The sequence below is a fragment of the Myotis daubentonii genome, chromosome X (genome assembly GCF_963259705.1).
Source record: "Myotis daubentonii chromosome X, mMyoDau2.1, whole genome shotgun sequence".
In the NCBI taxonomy this organism is placed as follows: domain Eukaryota; kingdom Metazoa; phylum Chordata; class Mammalia; order Chiroptera; family Vespertilionidae; genus Myotis; species Myotis daubentonii.
The window spans coordinates 64395001-64417493 of NC_081861.1; the positions used below are offsets into that span (position 1 = coordinate 64395001).

At 38.0% G+C, this 22493-nt stretch overlaps 1 protein-coding gene across 1 annotated transcript; it reads right to left on the bottom strand.

The window, feature by feature from the left end:
• Positions 1 to 203: 203 nt before the first annotated feature.
• Positions 204 to 13859, bottom strand: LOC132223509 (elongation factor 1-gamma-like). Its single transcript, XM_059678659.1, has 3 exons — positions 13792 to 13859; positions 8958 to 9016; positions 204 to 884 (listed from the first exon to the last, which is right to left on the bottom strand). The coding sequence occupies exons 1-3, from the start codon at positions 13857 to 13859 to the stop codon at positions 481 to 483; spliced, it is 531 nt and encodes a 176-aa protein (XP_059534642.1). The 3' UTR covers positions 204 to 480.
• Between the last annotated feature and the right edge of the window lie 8634 nt (positions 13860 to 22493).

Consider the following 22493-nt stretch of genomic DNA (forward strand, 5'->3'; position numbering starts at 1 on the left):
AAAAAACAAAAGCTTTAATTTTCATAGAAATGTAGGTTTATTTTGATAGATATATGCTGAATACAAAGGGCTGAAATAAATGAGTCATCATTAATATAAAATAATAGAACATTTTAATAAAAATTAATATTTTTTTCTTGAACATTAACTTACCAGACACTGAATAACTACACAAATTAATAAGCATAACGCAAATAAACCTATTTTTCTTTCTTTTTTTTTTTTGATGCTCAGTTTCCTTTAATGACCCCCAGTACCCGGGAGGGCAGGTGCAGGCAGCTCGGTGAGGGCAAGCGATGTTCACTTGTAGATCTTGCCCTGATTGAAGGCTTTGCCCACTTGCTGGAAGGCCCCCTCCCAGCAAAAGTACTCTCGCACCAGCGTCTGGGTCTCCGCGCTGCCGGGATCCAGCTTCGGCCACGTGTATGACTCATAGTCCACCTGTCAGTCTGGACTCAGCGGAAAGGCGAGCTCCTGGCCTCAGAAGACCCAGACTCCAGAAATGGAGCTGCTGTTGTTGGTTCCAAAGAGGATGACACTGGCAAAGGCGTTCTTCCTCAGCTTGTCCAACCGCTGGAACATTCCAGTGATGAGGTTGCAGCTCATGAAGGTCTGGGTGAGCTCTTCAGGGAATCGGTACTCGGCGTACCACCGGGACCAGCCATCCTTATCAAAGTGCTCCCAAAAGTATGGCAGTGCCATCGGCAGCGTGTCCTCGTTGGAGTACTTGCGCTTGAATTTGTCCAACACAAAGGTACTCTTGGGCAGGTGAGCAAAGGGGTCCTTGGCCTTGGGCTCCGCCGCCAGCGCCTGCTCACACTCGTCCATCTCCTCCTCCGGAGCGGGCGCAGCGGCCTTCTTCTTCTCGGAAAGCGAAATATTTCCTGTTGCGCACACCAAACAAGTCAGTTCAAGACCAATGATGTGGCAATTGGCTACTAAAATATTTACTGCTAGTATTAGTGGAGAGAAATGGTGCACCTGCACATGCGCTTAAGGGAAATGAATGCAATACGATTATAGTAATCAGTCATTAGCGAATGTTGTAGTTCATTATTAATAATTATGTGTAACAGGATATTGTAAGAATTCAGTCATGAAATTTTTATTAAAACGTTTCTTACATACTGTTATATTGTCTGGGCTGCAAAATTCGTTGTGGGCAGCATGTGGCCTGCAGGCTGGGAGTTTCACATGCTTGCATCATAGGGAGGAAAGGAATTAATGATGGCTATCTTGGAGACAAGCTACCACACATCTCCAAATATCTGAAGGCAACATGTGTCATATTTATCTTTGTTTCTTCAGTGCCTTGTATAGCACTTGGCATATGATTGGGTTCAGTAAATGAAAAAAGTGCCTATGGGTGCCAGCAGATTCAAAACCCCTCCCAAATAGAGTTACTGAATTTACAGTTGCCTGCCACATGCCTCTATTTGGCATCTCTTGCTGGTATTTCAAATTCTACAGCCCCAAAGTGGAGTTCATAAAAGTAGCTTCTTTTTAGACCTAATCTCACCATTCTCTCAATCAAAATGGCTCAAGAGCTAGGGACCCTCAAGTCCATCACCTTTATAACATTCCTCGTTCATTAATGTCTATTGATTCTACTCTTCTCTCATCTGTCCTCTCCTTTCCAGTTGTATGGCTACCGCAGTAGTTCATGCCCCATCCCCAACTTTTTTTTTTTAACTGTTATGAGACTTTTCCAGTTGTTTTCCTTGTCCTCAGCCCTGACTCATGTAATTGTGTATGATGTCTGGTGCCATACACATACTATGAATATTGCCAGTTAAATTTTTATAATGCATATGCCCTTTTTTTGTGAAAGTCTTATTTGCTGTCCAAATGTACGTGAACACTGAAACCCTCCCTCACCCTTGTTAGATAACAAGTGACCTACAGGTGCCAATAGCAAGCTGTAGTGCTAGCTTGCTTCTCTTTATCTCTTTTAATCTCTATTTCTCTGTTGGTCTCTATCTTTGTTTGTGGCTGTGTGTGTGTGTGTGTGTGTGTGTGTGTGTGTGTGTGTGTGTGTGATATTTCATCCCTGAACGTTAAGGGAGGGACTATGTCATGTGCCTTAATATCTCCAGAGCTCAACATGGCACCTTACACATAATAGGAGTCTAAAAATATGTGATAGAAATGTAAGAAAAATGAATGGTGACCTATTATAACCTCTGCCTGGATAAATCATTTATAATGGGATAGGCATTAAGGAAAACTGAACTGGAAGAGAGATGGTTTTGAAAATGTACATTCTCATCTTTCAGTGCCACAATTTCATGTGCTTTGCCCTAGCTTCTCGGGTTCCTCATTAGTAGTTCCACTAGATGGGCTTCTGAGTATCCTTGAACTACATTAAGCTGTATTTAAAATTATATGTGTGTGTGTATGTATGACCATGACCAAAATGGCTAAAAGCCACTGCTCTGGGTTTATCTTTCCTTATTAAAATTAACCTTAGTTATGCTTTAGTGCCAAAAGATTTTTGAGGTCACTAACTTGCTTATCTCTAATAACAAAATCCCATGTTATTGATATAAAATTGACATATAACATTAGTTTCAAGTGTACAACATAATGATTCGATGTGCATATATTGTGAAATGATTGCCACAATAAGTAGTTAACATTTATCATCACACAGTTATAATTTTTTTCTTGTGATGAGACCTTTTAAGATCTATTCTTTTAGCAACTTTTGAATATGTCAATACAGAATTATTAACTACAGTCACCATGCTGTACATTATGTCCCCATGACTTATTTGATAACTGGAAGTTTATACTTTTTGACCATGTTCATGCATTTTACTCACGCCCTCATCCCTTTGACTCTGGTAACCAGCAGTTTGTGCTCTGTATCTATGAGTTTGGTGTTTGTTTGTTTTTTGTTTTCTTTCTTTGTTGTAGTTTCCACATATAAGTGAGATCATATGGTATTGATCTTTATCTGATGCCCTCAAGGTTCATCAATGTTGTCACAACTGGCAGGGTTTCCTTTTGTATGGCTCAATAATATTCTATTGTATAGATGTATACCACATTTTCTTTATCCATTCATTCATCGAATTGAGACGGGTTATTTCCATGTCTTGGCTATTGTAAATAATGCTGCAGTGAATATGGGATACATACTTTTGATTCAGTGTATTATTTCTATTATCTATAATAATAAAAGCATAATATACTAATTAGACCAGACGGCCAAACGACCTTCCAGACGTCCTTCTGGTTGACCTGGATGAAGCCAGGGCTGTGATTAATATTGTAACACTAGAGGGCCGATGAACAAATTTGGGCATGGGTGGGGTCCCTCAGCCTGGACAGCAATCGAGGCCTATTGGGGGCCAGCTGGCCAGGGGGAGGTACCCCGGGAGGTTGGCTGGCAGGTGGGGTGGGTGAGAGGGGCCACAGGAGGTTGGCTGTGGGAGTGCACTGACCACCAGGGGGCAGCTCCTGCATTGAGTGTCTGCCCCCTGGTGTTCAGTGCGTGTCATAGCGACTGGTTGACCTGTCATTCCAGTCATTTGGTCGTAATGGTCGCTTAGGCTTTTATATATACGTATAGATTACCTTTCTTATATGGGAAAGGAATGGCTTAAAAGGATCTGTCGTGTTTTTTTTTCCAGAGGGAGAAAGGGAGAGAGAAATAGAAATATCAATGATGAGAGAGAATCATCAATCAGCTGCCTCCTGCACACCCCACACTGGGGATTGAGCCTGCAACCCAGGCATGTGCCCTGATCAGGAATTGAACCATGACCTTCTGGTTCATGGGTCCTCACTCAACCACTGAGCCATGCTGGCCAGGCAGGATCCATCTTTATTTGTGGTAATTTGTAGTGTCTGCTAGTATGTTGTGTATATGTAAGTGGGATTTGAATCCCTGCTTTATCATATAATAGTTATCAGTTCAATCCTGAATCTTAGTTTTCTCATAAAAAATATTTAGACTATAATACCTATCTTAGAATGTTTTTTATGGAGAGTAAATTAGGTAACATATATAAACCACTTAGTAGAGCTACAAAACAAGTACATTTCTAACAAGTGTTAGTTCTCACCCAGGGTATTTGGAAAAGTATTTGGGGGCTGCTCTCCCAATCATTAGCCGAGGGAAAGTGATTTAATTATGCTGTGCCTCAGGTCTTCATCATCTGTAAAATATGAGGATGGAATAAGAAAATAGATATTACTACTCAACAAATGTTAGCTATTGATATTAATTTTAATGTTACAGAAGTTAAGATTGCACATTGCACATTTGTGTGCCTTCTTTTATTTTTTTTTACATGTAATCATTGTCATTTAACGTAAAGATCAAAATCTCCCATATTTATTTTAGTGTTTTATAAAGATTTTTCACATGGAGGAATAACTCCAGATAATGAAGAATGGTACTTATATATGTTTTTTACCTTTTAGCAGAAATTGCAAACAGAACGTTTTATTTGCCTTTCTTTTTGGCACTTAAATCTGAATCCTTTAAGCTCTCATTTAATGTGGACTTCTGTTCACTCTTGTCTTTGTGTGAAAACAGACATTTAAGAAGAAACGACTGGAGGAAATGGGAAAGGAAAGGGAAATGGGAAAGAGAGTCAGAATTTCGAAGACTTACTACAATCTTAAAAGTCCCCTAAACTTTTTGAATTCATTAGTGTCGCTTTTAAAATTAATTATATTCTTTAACCAGACTGCTTTGCGAATCTCAGAGAGAGCCATTTCGCTTTTCTCAGCTTTAAAAAGAAATACACATTATACATATGTAAGGTGTAAAATATGATGTTTTGATATTTTGAAATACATAGTGAAATGATTACTCCATAAAGCTAATTAATATATCCATCTCCGTACATAGTTACTGTTGTGTGTGTGTGTGGTGAGAGCACCTGAAATCTACGTTTTTAGCAAATTTCCTGGCTTTGTTTTGAGGCTTCCATAATGATAACAAGGTTTCATTCTGGTCGTTGTTACCATCCTTATTCTATCCCTTTCTACTTTTGTAGTGATTCACAGAACAATACTCACTGGGGCAAACAAAATATGTCTCCCACTGATATATTACAAGGAGCTCCATTACCATGGTAATCATACAGCTTCTTTGTTTATTTTTGTAACAAGTTACACAATAGCCTCTCCTTCCAAAGTTATCCAGGTTATATATTTCTTTCCAATTCCTCCTGCTCACCAACAAGGTCCTCTATGGCTGGGCCATGCCACTTGCCTGACTCTAACTCTATTAGAGCCTCTCTGGCCATCTGCTGCCTCTTCAGAGGACTGAGTACCTTCTCTCCTGAGGACCTTGTCAAGGCCGCTCTTCCCGCAGCACTGTCCTTTATCCAGCTAACACCTATCTTCCTCTTTGTTTCAACTTAAATGTTGCTTTCTTAGGGAGAACTTCCTTGATCCCCTCAGAATAAACTTCCCAGTTTTCTGTTTATCCAAGTTGTTTTTTTTTAATGTTTGAATTTTTTAAAAGAATTGTTTTTTTTGTTTTGTTTTATTTTTTTTTATTGCTTAAAGTATTACAAAGGGTATTACATATGTTTTAATCTAACTTGTTATTTGTCTTTCACACAACTATAAACATTTTATCAATGCACAAGATACTTGGCCTGTTAATGAAATTAATAGATGAAAGAAGTTGTATGCAGGGCCAGCCTGACACTAACAGTCTGTGACCCTCAAAGTGCCCAGCCCAGATTGTTTTATTTTCCCTCAAAATATTTTCCCTAATGAAAATTGTAACTACTTTGCTGTTTGTGTAGGTCATTGACTAATGGCTTTCCTCCCTTATTAGCCTCTAAATTTCAGGAAGGCAGAGACTCCTTGTCTTGTTTATGGTTCTCTTCCTGGCTCCTACCACAGGGCCTGAGAGTGTGGGGGGTTTCAATAAGCAGTTACTGAACAAATGAATAAGGTCTTGGAAGACTTGCAATCTACTCCTCTGTCCTTGGGTTTATACTCAGGGCATCTGTTGTTTTCTAAGGCACTGCTGTAATTTACATAAAGGGTACTGCCTTAATGAGAGATTTGCTGTCATTCTCTGTGCTCAGGGGGAAAAGCCCTAATTTCACATTCAAATGATTCAGGCATATGTAAGTAGAAAGGATGAATAAATATATTTAAGTTATAACAAAACCAATTTGATGAAGGTGTTTAAAACATTTAAGATTTTTGTTTCCATTTAGCTCAAGCCCAGTTCTCATCTAATATAATTTATTTTCTCAATATATTAATTAAATTTGCAACAATAGAAAGTGGGAGACACCTGATATTTTAAAACAAAACAAAAAAGCACTTATCTCATTACGTGTGTTCCTCCAGCAATGCTTATTAAGCCATTGAAAACTCCTGCCAGGCCTAAGTAGTAAGAACATTTAACTGTTAAAGGAATACATTTGAGGGTCAGATCTGAGTTCAAACTTCAGATCCCCTATTATTTGTTTTGTGACTTGGGGAGAGTTACTCCACTTCTCTAAACCCCAGTTTTTACTTGGTAAACTGGGTTGACTAAAATTTGTCTTGCTTGCTCATTGTGAAAAGCATGAGATTATGAGAACGATTGAAGAGCTCAGCATTTTCTATAATAGCTAGTAGTTCTTATTACAAATGAGGGAAGTTAGAGGAAAAGGGAATAAAATAGAGACATTTAACAACAACAACAAAAAAGATGAAAGAAAAAGGTGCATTTGGTTTGGAGCAGAGCTGGCTTAAGAGTTGAGTACATAGTTACTGGAGTGGAAGGAGATATAACAGATTAAGTTATAATAAGTTAAACTGTAATTGGTTATGCTACATTAAGTTTATAGAAACCATTGTTTTGAGCTGAATTGTGTTCACCTCCAAAATTCACATGTTGAGGCCTTAACTCCTAGGTACCTCAGAATGTCACTGAATTTGGAAATACAGTGGGGCCTTGACTTACGAGTTTAATTCATTCCGAGACCGAGCTCGTTAAGGAGCTCATTAACTCAAATTACTCTATCAACTCAATGCAAAAAATCAGCCGAGAGACAGCTGGTATCTCAAAAAACTCGTTAGTCCCGACACTCTCGTAAGTCAAGGCCCAGCTGTAGGGCCTTTAATAAGGTAATTAAGGTAAAATGATGTCATATGGGTGAGCCCTAATGCAATGAGTGGAGTCTTTATAAGGGGAGAGTGGGACGCAGAGAACATAGACAGAGGGAGGACACACCGAGAAGGTGCCCATCTGCAAGCCAAGGAGAAAGGCCTCAAAATGGAACCAGTCCTGCTGACAGCTTGACCTTGGACTTACCAGCCACCAGAAATGTAAGGAAATACATTTTTATTGTTTAAGCCACCCAGTCTGTGGTATTTTGGTATGGCAGCCTTACCAGACTAATATAGCCACAGAGGTTCCTTGATTTTTTTTTTTTTTTAAAAGGAACCCATGAGAGACAACATGTGAAAATACCTACTACAGTTTCTAGGAAATGCCCTGTAAATACACTTAAATCTGCTGACAGAATGTTCTAAAGCAGTGGGTCTCAACCTTGGCTGCACATTAGAATTACCTGGGAATCTTTTTTAAATCCTGATTTCTGGGCCTCATCCTCCGGAAATTCTGTTTTTTGGTTATGAGGTGGGGCCACAACATTAGTAACAAAGAAACAGAATTTCCGGAGGATGAGGCCCAGAAATCAGGATTTTAAAAAGATTCCCAGGTGATTCTAATGTGCAGCCAAGGCTGAGAACCACTGGCTTAGAGTAAATGAATTTTCCTTTTTGTAGAGTTGGAGAATTTAATTGATGGAAAAATCCTAATATCCGAAATGTGTTACCAGCAGAGATAAAACTTGAAGTCTGTTTTACAGATTCCCAGAGCAATATTCTTTCTTGGTGTACATTTTCTGCAACCATGGCATTTAGCTTTGAGACTTAGGTGTTAGAGGGGTTATTCCTGCTTGTTTTTTTTTCGCATTAAAATTGTTCAACACCAGAAATTTGCCAGTATGTTTACTGTGGAAATCTTTTGATTTCAGTAAATATGGTGTTGAAATGTTTGTTGACAGTTCTGCTTTAAAATTGCTTTAAAGAAGGCCAATTTAAATGAAATCAACATGTAAAAGAACAAGCCACAAGCTAGTCTGTTTTCTGATTAAGAAATGTGTCTTGTGTAATTTAGTACCCAAAAGAAAGCGGGGGAGGGGGGTGGGAGGGAAGTCACGGCTCTGGCCTACCTCTGGCTTGGTCAGAAGCAGCTGCTTATAGTTGGAATGTATGTTCTTTTGGTGAAAAGGCCTCAAGGTCCAGCCCATATGGGGCTGTAAGATAAATTGGTGGCAACTGTGAGTTTATCTACGGAAAGGTAATATTTACTTTGATTCTTCAATTTTATCATAGAAAGTCGTTTAGGCTGCACAGTAATGGCAAAGTTTTCATTTAATACAATTTAGACAGGAATAGTTGTTAACCTCTATTTGTGAAACTAACAAAAGGTAAACACGACGGGTACAACAGTGAAATTTACCAACTTGATCTTAAACTGGTAATAGGAATAATGGTATGTGCTTTGTAATTTTTACTCTGCATTGTGTGAACCTGACTAAATCTGAATTGGGTTTCTTGGCAAAAACCATTGGACTTCTTCCTTTGATTTTATTGCTTTTTAAAAACTGTAATAATAATTTCTAATGTTTATATAGTACTATCATCCAGCTACTGATTAAATGCTCTATCTGTATTAGCTCATTAAATCTTCACAAGAAATCATTTACTCCTCACTACAACCTTATGAAGTAAATGCCATTATCGTCTCTAATGCAGAAGAGAACATTGAAGCACATGGAGATGTGTGACTAGCTAAAGGTCACAGATCTTATAAGTAGCAGAATTGAGATTTCAATTCAGGCAGTCTTACTCCCATTCCATGCCTCTAATCACTTTGAGAACTGTTTTCCCCAGAGGCGACACCCCTAAATTACCAATATCCCACATGCGGTAGCTCAGTCTCTTATCAAACTCTGATTTTACTTCTTCAAGTCTTCATAATCCTCAGAAAAGTAGTGCATTCAGATTTATCTTTGAAAAATAAGGTAAAAGATAAAAAAGGACATTGTGCTTTTTGTTTTGTTTTTTGTTAATCCTCACCTGAAGATATTTTTTCCCACTGATTTTTAAAGGGAGTGGAAGGAATGGGGAGAGACAAACATCAATGTGAGAGAGACACAACCGAGATATAAGCCCTTGACCAGAATTGAACCCAGGACTCTTTAGTCTGTAGGCCAACACTTTATCCACTGATCCAAACAGGCTAGGTCAGAACATTGTGCTTCTTACTAATAACTTAAAGCAGCCTCCAAGGCTGATATTTGAGCATGCAAATATGAATTGCCACTTCACCCAGTCAGCCTCAACTCCAGCTGGTCTGCTGTAATGCACAAATTAGGGTCTGAGCCCAGATTCCATGGGAGAGAAAGGAGATTTGAGATGATTTCCATTTTAACTGCCACACACACTTTACATTTGATTAGCAAAATGTGGCTATCTTATTACATTTGTTTCTCCTGTTAGAAATCACCTTAATACTAGCCTAATTGAGGTGACCACTTAGACATTTAACTTATATAAATGTCTAATTACTTACACAACTACAACTGATATAAAACTGTATGTCAATTGTAATGGGGGAAAAACAAAAACCATATAAAAAAAGAAGTAACACATATTTGAAAATTTGAAGGTGGCAAAGTCCCATGTATAATAATTTAGATTGTTGGTTTCACTAGATATAAGTCCTTTTTCTTTCCATTCTTCAAATGTATCACATGTTTCAATTTCTTTTTACAAAAATGATTTCTATCAGCCCAACGTTGTGAAAACTTTCATTAAGTATTTTTTAAGCATATTATATGGTGTCCCAAAAATGTATGCGCACACTTTGAATAATTATAAAGACAATGTTTATTAAGTACATTTGATTTTAAAAACTGAGCTATCAGCTGTTAAAGTGTATATAAATTTTTGGGACACCTGTATATGCTTTATTAATTTTATTTTGTACCTGTCTTTGTTTTGACCCATCTATTTCAAAAGTGGAAAAGTGCAATGAATCTACAAAATATCTGTATTTTAAGGAAGCTGGATGATGACATATGTGTGTGTGTAATGCATGTATATAAGTATTATTTAGGTACATTTTCCTTTTGATATTTGAAAAAACCACCAGATTTTAGAACAGGGTTTTATAGTCAATTAGATACTTTGTGCTCCCTCAGCCCCATCAGGGCAAACAATCTGGATTTCTAGAGCAAATGAGTGAATATCTCATTGTTTAGGATGGCTCTCTAGCCTCTATGGGCTGTTCATTGGCACATTCTTCTAACAGGTAAGTTCCTGTAGGTTCCTGGTAGTTTAAAAGCATCCTGTCAGGTCAGTCTTTCAATCCCATCTTACTTCCATATTCTTGGCACCCCATAGGCAGTTCTATGAGGATATATATAACCAAACCAGTTATATATATTGATATGGGGCCAGAGGTCTCAGGCTCGCACCAGACCTGAACACAGAAAATACAGCAAAGGCTTTAGCTGGGGGCTTAAAATCTTATTGCCTAAAATTGAGTATGTGCTATGACCTGGGACCCAATGTAGCCTCCAGTCAGTCAATATCCCCAATGTCTAGCTTCTCAGTTGGTATATGTATGTGTGTGTATATATATATGCTTCAATTTCTTTTTTTCTTTTTTTTGTGCCCAGCATTCAAGTTGTCTGTTACAAGTTGAGCCTATTCTAAACCACAGTCCACCTGTCCAGTGCCTTAATACTCTATTAAAATTTCATTCCACCATTATTATGAGAAGTAGATGCCATTGCCCATATGCCGAATTTTGGATGGAATTCTTCCTTTGCTTTCCTCATACAAAACTATAATGCTTGGTACTTAATATCTCACATGTCACATTAATAATACTGGTACAGTGGGGCCTTGACTTACGAGTTTAATTCGTTCAGAAACCGAGCTCATTAAGGAGCTCATAAACTCAAATTACTCTATCAACTCAATGCAAAAAATCTGGCCGAGAGTCAGCTGGTATATCAAAAAACTCGTTAGTTGGGACACTCGTAAGTAAAGGCCCCACTGTACTTGAATCATAACTAAAATTGTCATTGGCCCACTCAGCTATTCTTTTAGGGCAGTGGTTCTCAGCCTTGGCTGCACATTAGAATCACCTGGGAATCTTTTTAAAATCCTGATTTCTGGGCCTCATCCCCCGGAAATTCTGTTTCTTTGTTATGGGGTGGGGCCACAACATTAGTAACAAAGAAACAGAATTTCCGGAGGATGAGGCCCAGAAATGAGGATTTTAAAAAGATTCCCAGGTGATTCTAATGTGCAGCCAAGTTTGAGAGAGCCACTGTTTTAGGGTAAGATTAGTCAGCCAGATTAATTCCCCTACCCCACACATGCTGGCCTTTGTGCCATCACCAGGTGCAAGTATGTCCAAACCAGGAGACTGTGACCATTGTGACATGGAAGTATTTTTTTTATCCTGGTAAAATAGACATAATATAAAATTTATAATTTTATCCTCCAGAATGATTTCCTCATCCCAAACTGAAACAATATACCCACTAAAATAATGCATCCTTCTTCCCTCCCCTACCAAGCCCGTGGTAGGTAACCACTGTTCTATTTTTATTCGGTATAGATTTAGCTATTCCTAGGTACCTCATATAAATGGTACATATAGTATTTTACTTTTACATCTGACTTATTTCATTTAGCATAATGTCTTCAAAGTTTAGCCATGTTGTAGGGTTTTTTTTACACAGAAGTGACAAAAATAGGCATCTGTGTCTTATTCTTGATCTTAGAGTAAAAGCTTTCAATCTTTAACGACTGATCATGCTGATAGCTTTAGGTTTTTCATATGTGGTCTTTATCATGTTGGGGCAGTTTTCCTTTTATTCCTAGTTTGTTGAGTGGTTATATCATGAAAGTATTGAATTTTGTCAAAAGACTTTTCTGCATTATTTGAGATCACTGTGTTTTTTTCTTCAATCTGTTGGTGTTGTGTATTACATTGATTGAGTTGCATATGTTTAAGCATCCTGAATTCTGGGAATAAACCCACTTGATCATGGTGCATAATCCTTTTACTATGCTGCTAAATTCAATTTACTAATATACTAATATTTTGTGAGCAACTTTATATCAGTATTCATCAGGAAAGTGGTCTGTTGGTTTATTTTCTGTCGTGTCTTTGTCCATCTTTGGTTTCAGGGTAATGCTGGCCTTAATCTGTTCAGAGGTGTTTATTTATCTATATATTCATCTTTAGCAGAGATCACTATGCCTTCATATGCAATAGGTTTCTGTGTAGTGTTACTGCAACCTGCAGGACTCCAGCAGCACTTCTTATAGGACAGGGATGACAGTAATGAACTCCCAAAACTTCTGTTTATTTAGTGGTGTCTTAATTTTTACCTTATCTTTGAAAGACAGTGTTGCTAGATATAGAATTTTTGGCTGACCAAGTTTTTTCTTCTTTTTATACTCTAAAAATATCATCCCACTGCCTCTGGCCTCCATGGTTTATTTAATTTTTTCTCTGAGAGGCCCATGAGATGGCTCACTTTCTTTTGCTGCTTTCACTATTTTCTAATTTCTTTGTCTTATGACAGTTTGAGTAGACTGTTTTGTTCTGAGTCTGGATTTTTCCCACTTGGAATTCATTGAACTTCTGGAATTTATGTCCTTTTCCTTCTTCAACTTTGGAAGATTTTTGGCTTTGGCTATGATTTCTTCAAATAATATTTCATTTTCTCTTTCCTCCTTCTGAGATCCTCATAAAAGGACAATTTGATGGTGTCCCATATGTCCTTTATATTCTATTCACCTTTCTTCATTTTTTTCTGCTCGTCTGACTTGATATTTTCAAACGTTCTATCTCCAATTCCTTCCTTCCTTCCTTCCTTCCTTCCTTCCTTCCTTCCTTCCTTCCTTCCTTCCTTCCTTCCTTCCTTCCTTCCTTCCTTCCTTCCTTCTCCTCCTCCTCCTCCTCCTCCTCCTCCTCCTCCTCCTCCTCCTCCTCCTTCTTCTTCTTCTTCTTCTTCTTCTTTCTCTCTCTCTCTCTCTCTCTCTCTCTCTCTCTCTCTCTCTCTCTCTCTCCCTCCCTCCCTCCCTCCCTCCCTCTCCCCACACCACCTGTTCACATGTACTTTTGAGCACCTCTAGTGATTTTTTAAAAACCAGTTACTGTGTTTATTTTTAGCTCCAGAATTTCTATTTGGTTCCTTTTTATAATTTTCCTTTGTTAAAATTCTCAGTTTGTTCATGGTTTTGTTTCCTTTTAGTTCTTTATGCACATTTAAGACACATCTTATATTTAAGGCACATGTTTGTCTACTATGCCCAATGCCTATGTTTCATCAGAGATAGTTTCTGGAGATTTAATTTGTTCCTTTGATGGGACTATTTCTTCCTTTTTTTTTAAAATGCTCTGTGATTTTTTGTTGTTGTTGAAAATTGGACATTTGAGAAAACAGCCACCTTTACCATTTTATGCAGACTGTCTCTATTAGTATAGCCCTCAATTTTATTGGCTGGCAATGGTTTGAGTCTTGGGAAAAGCCCAGGTGAATGTGTGGTAGGCTTAGTCTTTTCTTAGTATATATTGTGCCTGGGCTTATGTGTGGGTTTTCAATTCCCTTGTATACATTGCAGCTTTTGAAAGTCTAGATTTCCCAAAGAGTTTGTCCCTCCCCATCTTCCTTGATGGACTTCGATGGTCTAGTCTAGTGTATATGCCTTTACCTGTGTTCTGCTGCCCCATACATCTGCAAATCTGTACTTGTGTTGCAGTTTTTGTGGCTGATACCCATCACTTTCTATCCCTTTCTCTAGTCTGAGGTCCAGGTTAGGGTGCTTTACCATAACTGAGTTTTGAACTCGGTAAAACAGAGACCAGTTCTTCAGGCAATGCTCAGTCAGGTTAGAACATTGCAAATAAGGTCTGCTCTGCTTCCTCTGGTTTGACACTAATTTGGAACCAGATTTCTACCTCCCCAAGACCAAGACTGTGCCATGCTAGGGGAGGGGATGAAGGAAAGGAAAGTGAAAATGCCACAAAGCGTTCTACCAATATATGTGTGGGTTTTTTCTTGATTGGGCGTTTGCTTGGTTGCTGTAGACCTTTGAGTATCTTTGAGAACTCTGACAGGTTTTAGCTATTCTCTAGTTATTGTCTTGTTAATGTTTACACAAAGACTAGGGAGTCTGAAGATTCCTAGTCTACCATTCTGCTGACCTGACATGGAAGTCTTCCCTTAAGACTACTGTGTGCATACTCAGCCCCTCTTTTGATCCCTAACAAGGCATACCTACTTGGAGCGGAGGCCTTGAGGTGGCATACTGCAGTAGTTAAAAGAGACTTTTAATGACAGGGAGACCTACACCTATGAAACGTAAATTAAAACTACAGTGCAACCCTATGCATACTCACCAGGATGGCCAAAATAAAAATATGGATATCAGGTATTGAAAAGGACAGGGACAATCAGAACTCACATATAGTGCTGGTGGAAGTGTAAATTATTATAAGCTCTTTTGCTAGTATATAATAAAACTAATCATATGCATAGTGAAGACCAAGCACTTTTAGTCTTAGGCATATATAGGGGTGGGCAAAAGTAGGTTTATAGTTATTTGTATAGAAAATAACACAGTAATTAAATAATAATACAAGAATATACTTTTGTGTACTCCCAACTGTAAACCTAGTTTTGCCAAACCCTGTATATATGCCCGACACAAATTCATACCTATGTTTACCAAAGATACTGGAATTTTCAAAGCACCACTATTTTTTTAAAACAAACAAACAAAAACCCGGAATGTAGCCCAATGCCCAATGCACATAGAATAGATCAACAGATTGTAGAATAGTCATACAGTGCAGTGCTTTATAGCAATAAGAGTAAGGATTTACAGCTGTAATAAACAATGTGGATGAACCTCAGAACTGTGAAAAAAGCAAGACAAAAATGGTAAATACTATGTAATTTCATCTATGGAGTTCAAGAACAAGCAAAACTAGCCTTTATTTTAGAGTCAATGATTGTGGTTATACTTAGTGGAGGAAATGACTAGCCAAGGAATTGAGAATGGGTTTTTAGTTCCTGATAATGTTATTTCTTCATCAGATTTGTTGAAAAAGCATCAATCTGTACACTTTTTATCTTTTCACTTTTTAATTAATTTATTATTATTTTTTGTTGTTAATCCTAACCCGAGGATATTTTTAGAGAGAGTGGAAAGGAGGGGAGAGACAGAGAGAAACGTTGATGTGAGAGAGACACATTAGTTGGTTGTCTCCCTCACGTGCCCTGACTGGGTTTGGGGATTAAACCTGCAAATGAATACATGCCCTTGACTAGAATTGGACCCAGGACCCTTCAGTCCTCAGGCCAACACTCTAGTCACTGAGCAAAACTGGCTAGGGCTCTTTTACTTTCCTATATGTGTATTGTACTTCAATAAATGGCATTAAGGAATTATAAAGAACAATTGGAATTACCTAAATTTAAATCCCACTTGCCAATTCTATGACTGGTCAGATTTCTTAATTCCTCTAAAAACCACAATATCCTTACCTATATGGTGATGTGGGTGATGATGACAAAAGGAGTTATAATCACTTTGTGTTGCATTCTCACAATGTCCTATCCTATATAATAAAAAGCTAATATGCTAAGTGTCCAACTGTTCGACCAGTCACTATGACACACACTGACCACCAGGGGGCAGATGCTCTGACCGGTAGGTTAACTTGTTGCTGGGGTCCGTCTGATCGGGACAGGGCGAGATGGGCCAGACATGCCCTGGAGCCCTCCTGTGGTCCCTCCCCAGCCTCGATTGTGCATTGGTGGGGTCCCTTGGGCTGGCCTGCACCCTCTTGCAATCCAGGACCCCTCGGGGAATGTGGGAGAGCCAGTTTTGGCCAGATCCTCACAGGCCAGGCTGAGGGATCCCACTAGTACACAAATCCATGCACCGGACCTCTAGTTAGGTAGATAATAGGCAATATTGTTATCTTCATTGAATAAATGAGGAAGGATAACCATACAAATGTTAACTAGCCCAAGGTCATCCGGATCCAGAATTCACATCTATGTACTGAAGAGTCCACACTTTTACCACCTATGTCCCTCTGTTAATAGTGCTAACTACCCCCCGACCCCCAAAGATGTATTTAAAAGAGTTTAGAAAACTGTAATTCAGTAAATACATTGGATCTCCATAATTCCCATTAATGATAAAACATGACCTCTAGCTCTCCTTCCTATGTCCACTTTTCAAAGTTATACTTTGACTATATCTGACTTTCTTTTACCACAGTCTTAGTGTTCCGTATCTTTCTGATAATGGTTTCTTATTAAATGCCCTTTCAAACTTTGAGGAAGCATAATGAAGAGTTTACATGTTTACCTTATTTCATTAATTTTCCAGTTACATATTATTATCTACTCTACAGTCTTTTATATTTGACAGCATGGGACTTTTTTGTTGTTGTTGTTGCTGTTGTTTTTCGTATTTTATTTATTTATTTATTTATTTATTTATTTAATTAATTGTTTTATTGCTTAAAGTATTACAAAGAGTATTACATATGTCTCCTTTTTTTCCCCCGCCCTTGACAATCCCCTGGCCTCCCCTACCCCCCAGTGTCTTATGTCCATTGGTTATGCTTATATGCATGCATACAAGTCCTTCGGTTGATCTCTTACCCCTCCCCTCCCCTCCCGCCCCCCAACCCTCCCTGGTCTTCCTGCTATAGTTTGACAGTCTGTTGGAGGCTGCTCTGCCTCTGTATCTATTTTTTTAAAAATATATTTTATTGATGTTTTTACAGAGAGGAAGGGAGTGGGATAGAGAGTTAGAAACATCGATGAGAGAGAAACATCGACTAGCTGCCTCCTGCACACCCCCTACTGGGGATGTGCCCGAAACCAAGGTACATGCCCTTGACCGGTTCGAACCTGGGACCTTTCAGTTCGCAGGCCGACGCTCTATCCACTGAGCCAAACCGGTTAGGGCCTCTGTATCTATTTTTTTTCATAAGTTTATAATGGTCTTTATTATCCATAAATGAGTGAGATCATGTGGTATTTTTCCTTCATTGACTGGCTTATTTCACTTAGCATAATGCTCTCCAGTTCCATCCATGCTGTTGCAAATGGTAAGAATTCCTTCTTTTTTACAGCAGCATAGTATTCCATCGTGTAGATGTACCGCAGTTTTCTAATCCATTCATCTACTGATGGGCACTTAGGCTGTTTCCAGATCTTAGCTATGGTAAATTGTGCTGCTATGAACATAGGGGTGCATATATCCTTTCTGATTGGTGTTTCTGTTTTCTTGGGATATATTCCTAGAAGTGGGATCACTGGGTCAAATGGGAGTTCCATTTTTAGTTTTTAATGTATGTTTCCTGTGCCTAGTCAAGAAGCTTTGACCATATTAGGTGCTCAATTCATCATTGAAATAAAAAACCTTTTATTCTTGGTGACCCATATTACTTTATATGTATTTTCTTTTTTGAAAATACATTTTTATTGATTTCAGAGAGGAAGGGAGAGGGAGAGATAGAAACATAAATGATGAGAGAGAATCATTGATCGGCTGCCTCCTGCATGACCCTACTGGAAATTGAGCCCACAACCCGTGCATGTGCCCTTGGCTGGAATCAAACCAGGGACCCTTCAGTCCACAATCTGAAGCTCTATCCACTGAGCCAAATCGGCTAGGGCTACATGTATTTTCTTGTTTAAAGACCTTTGATAATGCTATTTTTTTAAAAAAATATTTTTATTTATTTCAGAGAGGAAGGGAGAGGGAGAGAAAGATACAAACATCAGTGATGAGAGGATTGTTGATCGGCTGCCTCCTGCACACCCCACACTGGGGATAGATCGAGTCCACAACCCAGGCATGTGCTCTGACCTGGAATCAAACTGTGACCTCCTGGTTCATAGGTCAACACTCAACCACTGAGCAATGTTGGCATTGGCGGGCCTGTAATGCCATTAAAACCAAAAACTTGATAGTGATTGGAAGCAATGTGGTAGGTTCTTTGGAGCAGGCATTATTTTATACTCCAAATGTTACTGTTTTGGTAATGACTTAGTTGGTCTATATGGTAAACATAGCACCAACTAAGCTAGCCACCAAAACTTTTCAATGCAGTCTTTTTTTCTGGGGACTTATCTCAAATTTTATCATGGAAACCAATAGAAAACTAAGATTTGTTTTATATAAATTAGGTTTACAGCCACATTTTTGGAAACACATCTGTTCCATAAAGACAAAGAGCCCTACTTACAGCGATCACTTGCTTTATGTAATGTGAATGACATTGTTTCTTTTGTGTTTAATGAACTTTCCCAATACCTACTTGCCAGTTGGATGTAGACATTAGCAATTTCGGATCATGGATCCAAATCTGGTCTCGTTCCTATACTGTGATGTCCTTGGCCGAACATCATGTTACAGTGCAATCCATTGCATTGCTTGCCAGCAAGATAACCACAGAGCCATTCCAATCTTTGCTACTGCTAAATTTCCTCTTTGCAAGTTTTGGTAGGCTGGCTGAGAGCCATCTGTAGTGTATTTTTCTGGCTACCATCAAGTTTTCCATCTGCTAGTATTTAACACTGCCCTGGTATGAACTCATAAGCTAAATAGCTCTCTCAAATATATAACTATATAATAGGGGCAAAAGGCTGAAATGATCCACATTTTAATTAAATCAAGAGAGCAAATAAACGGAGGAAATAGAAAAGTCCCAAAGTATGCAAGTAAATGAAGTTTCATTTGAGATTTAGTAGTATTTCAATAATAACGAAGGCTGTGAGAAAATATCTTTTTTGGCCTTGAAACTAAGCCACTTGAAAACTTAGATTGATGACACAGCAAAAGCAAGCACATGCAAAACGCATATGTGTGTGCTGGTGTGTGTGCGTCTGTGGGTGCGTGTTCCCGCAAAAGCAGCTGTGTGAGCATCTCGCCCATGTGTATGGCTTTTTTTTTTTTTTCCGGTTAGGGCAGTGGTTAGCAGGGGTGGGCAAACTTTTTGACTCGAGGGCCACAATGGGTTCTTAAACTGGACCGGAGGGCCGGAACAAAAGCATGGATGGAGTGTTTGTGTGAACTAATATAAATTCAAAGTAAACATCATTACATAAAAGGGTACGGTCTTTTTTTTTTTTTTTTTTTTTAGTTTTATTCATTTCAAACGGGGCCGGATCCAGCCCGCAGGCCGTAGTTTGCCCAAGGCTGGGTTAGGGGGTGTAATTCTAGGCTAGGAAAGAGAAAAGAAACTACAGGTGGTACAACTGAGTAGCAGTGGCAGCTATGGCAAACTTACCAAATACTATGGTTTAGACATAGAGCAGTACTTTTCAAACTGTTAGGTTGAGAACTATTAGTGGGTTATAAAATCAGTTTAGTAAGTTACAACTATCATATTTAAAACAGAACAGAAAACATCAGTATGCGTTATGTGTAGTTAGAACATTAATTTATAAAAACTGGTTTCATGTGTACACACACGCACGCAGACACCCATATAAATGTACCAGGTCACAGTGTAAAATATATCCGTTTTAAGATTTTTAAAAAAAGTTCGAGGTCTTCTGATTTAGAGACAGATTAAGTACCTTTGTCCACCTTTTTACAGTCTTTTCAAAATGATAATGTAATTTCCCCTGATTTGGGAGAGTCAAAAAAGTAGTATTAATAAGATAAAATGAACTGTAAATTTCCTTTTGGTGATGCAGAAAAATACCAAGCTAATCTAAAAATTTCTCTAAATTATTTTAACTTAATCCACACATAAAGGTTACATATCAAATAATATTAAGTTTCAAATCATCTTTCTAGGAAAACTCTAAGAAGAAACTGGCTAAATTTGAATATCTGGGAGTACTTCAGAATCTCTGGAATTTTCCAACTTTAGGAGCCTGCCTGAATCAGAAATAGAGCTTTCCCTTTCTCTGCCCCCCCCCCCCACGCACATGCACTCACACGCGTGTTAGTGGCTGCAGTTACCCTGAAGATGCCCATTCAAACCTACAATTCCAGGAGGGTTTGGGCCCTCCTTAGGATCCTGTGGTATTAACTTGAGGCCTCTTCAACATGATGCTGCCTTAGCTACTCATAACATACTTCAAGCTATTTTGGTCTTCAGTTATTTTCATTTCAATGAGAAAATTGAGTAGGCTATTTGATGATTCATTCGTTTTCGACATCCATGGCCTGAAACCAATCAGGTTTTTCTCATCTTCAGAGCTTGTGCTAGTGTCCATCTATCTAAAAGGCTGTCTTTTCTAACCCTTCATTTTTGTATATATTCCCTGGCTTACAGATACAGACAGTTTCTAAACCCACAACTGGTTTCACCTGAATTGAGAAAAATGCTGTGATTCTATCTACATGATGTCAGATTAGAATCGTGAGTAAAATTTCCATTTTTTTTTTCAGCTAGGCTTGCTGTTTTATAGAAATAGTCTGAGATATTTGAGTAGGGTTATACTTATGTGAAAACTGATCTGTCTGGTTTTAACAAAGTTAAAATGGCATTTTGAATGGCAAAACCATCTGTTTTCTAGCCTTGTTCATTCAGAGGATCAGAGGGAGTGTGGCTCTGTCAATATGCAAAAAATAAATGTGTGGAAATAACTGTTCATTCATTTTATATTGCTTTAATGATCAATAAAGATCACCACTTGATTGATACAACTGTAGTGATCAGAATTAATCAGAATTAATGGCTGAAATTAATGGATTGACAGTGCTATGATGAGAGTTTGCTGCTACCTAAAGCTTCTCATAATCATTCAAAGATCACCTTGTTTATTGTTTTTGCTTTATTATTATTTGTTGCCCATTTTACTGTTCAGAGTGGACATGTATTTTATAAATGACAATAAGCCCATTAGTGTGGTACATATAATGTAAAAGTCTCTGGTTGCATTTGTAATGACAATCAATTTCCCTCTCTAATTACATTAATTGTAGCATTACATACCTTTGTAATTTGCACAGGATTGTGCTCAATTAGATTCATGTTGTATTTCAATAAAGCATTTTGCCACTGTCATAAATCTCTAGAACACTACGTTGTGGAAATAGTGGCAACTGAAGATTGATCTGCAGTGTTAGAATTCATTGGGAAATCATGTCTTGTTATTGATTACTAAAAGAGTCATTAATTTATGGAAGCTGATTGGAGATTTTGGCAAGTTTAGAACTTATTTTAAAATCATTCTCAGTCCTAGCTACAGGTTTTCTCAGAGAAAGGGAATCAGAATGGGAAGGAGGAGGGAGGGAGGGATAGGGCAAGGGAGATGGGGACCGTGACAGAGTGAAAGAGAGAATATAAATTTAAAAAAATTTAATTGTAAAATGTTTCTATGTTGCATTTTGTTAAACAGAATAAGGCGAAGGGCATGTGTGTGGTTATATCAAGGTCAGTAGCAACCTATTACCGGTCCATAATCAGATTGAGTAATTGGTTTCTGAGAGTTATCTTTATTCTCTCAGAAATGTAACTGACAGAAAATACCTAGCTATTCAGCCTAAAAGCAGATGGCTCACCATAAGAATTCAAGTAGCAGGTGAAAAACAGCCCAGAGTAAGTTCCTTTCTTGCTTTCAAAATGGAAATATTCTAAAGGTAGAGTCCTGTTTTCAGACACTAATTAAAATGGTATAAAAAAGAATCTAAAACTCATTTGTGAAAGGGAGGAAAGCTTCACACCTTGAAATCTCATTATTTGTCATTTAGTTTATGATACAGTGTTTGATTTTGGTCGTGTATAAATGTAATGGAGGTTTTTATTTAATTCTAGGTTTCAAATATATGTTTTAGTTACCTTATCTTCATTTAGGGCTTTGAAGTACCTGTGACTAATTATGTAGGTTGACAGATTGGATTTAAATAACTGTCTCCTTCTTCCTCTTCTTCTTCTTTTTTTAAACCTCCTCAATTTTAAATTCTGAAAATGTGTTTGGAATAGTATAGGTTATATAATGACAGTTTCTGAGCTTTTACCCGCGGGTGGAAGTTTGGAACACCAGCAATGCAGCACGGCTGATAAAGAAAGAAACCTAGTATTATTGTTGCTAGATTTTTATTTCTATGGTAACCATGATGTCACTGGTGCCTGCAATGCTTAAACCTTCCATCTCTAATAACTTGAGCTGATTTGGTAGGACAGAAATGTACAATGAAAAAATCCTAATTAATAGAATGTAATCAACAGATGCAATGATATAGATAATGTTTGTGAATGTAAAAGGCTGAATCATGGCTGGAATCAAAGGAAAATGAAGCATAAGGTTTATATTATTAAGAGAAAGGCATGCTTTTTAAATATATAAGGATAATAACATGAGTGTACAGTAAATTAAAAATATGGTAGAAAAGGAAGCTAGGTATATGCTATAGTCATCATT

Excerpts from the sequence above, each read along its gene's own strand:
- LOC132223509 (XM_059678659.1), bottom strand. The coding sequence starts at position 13,859 with ATGGGTATCAGCCACAAAAACTGCAACACAAGTACAGATTTGCAGATG. Across the intron at positions 9,017-13,791 it reads TATGGGGCAGCAGAACACAG|ACTTGAAGAAGTAAAATCAG; the intron begins GTAAAGGCATAT and ends AGGATTATGAAG. Across the intron at positions 885-8,957 it reads CTACCGCATGTGGGATATTG|GAAATATTTCGCTTTCCGAG; the intron begins GTAATTTAGGGG and ends TGTGCGCAACAG.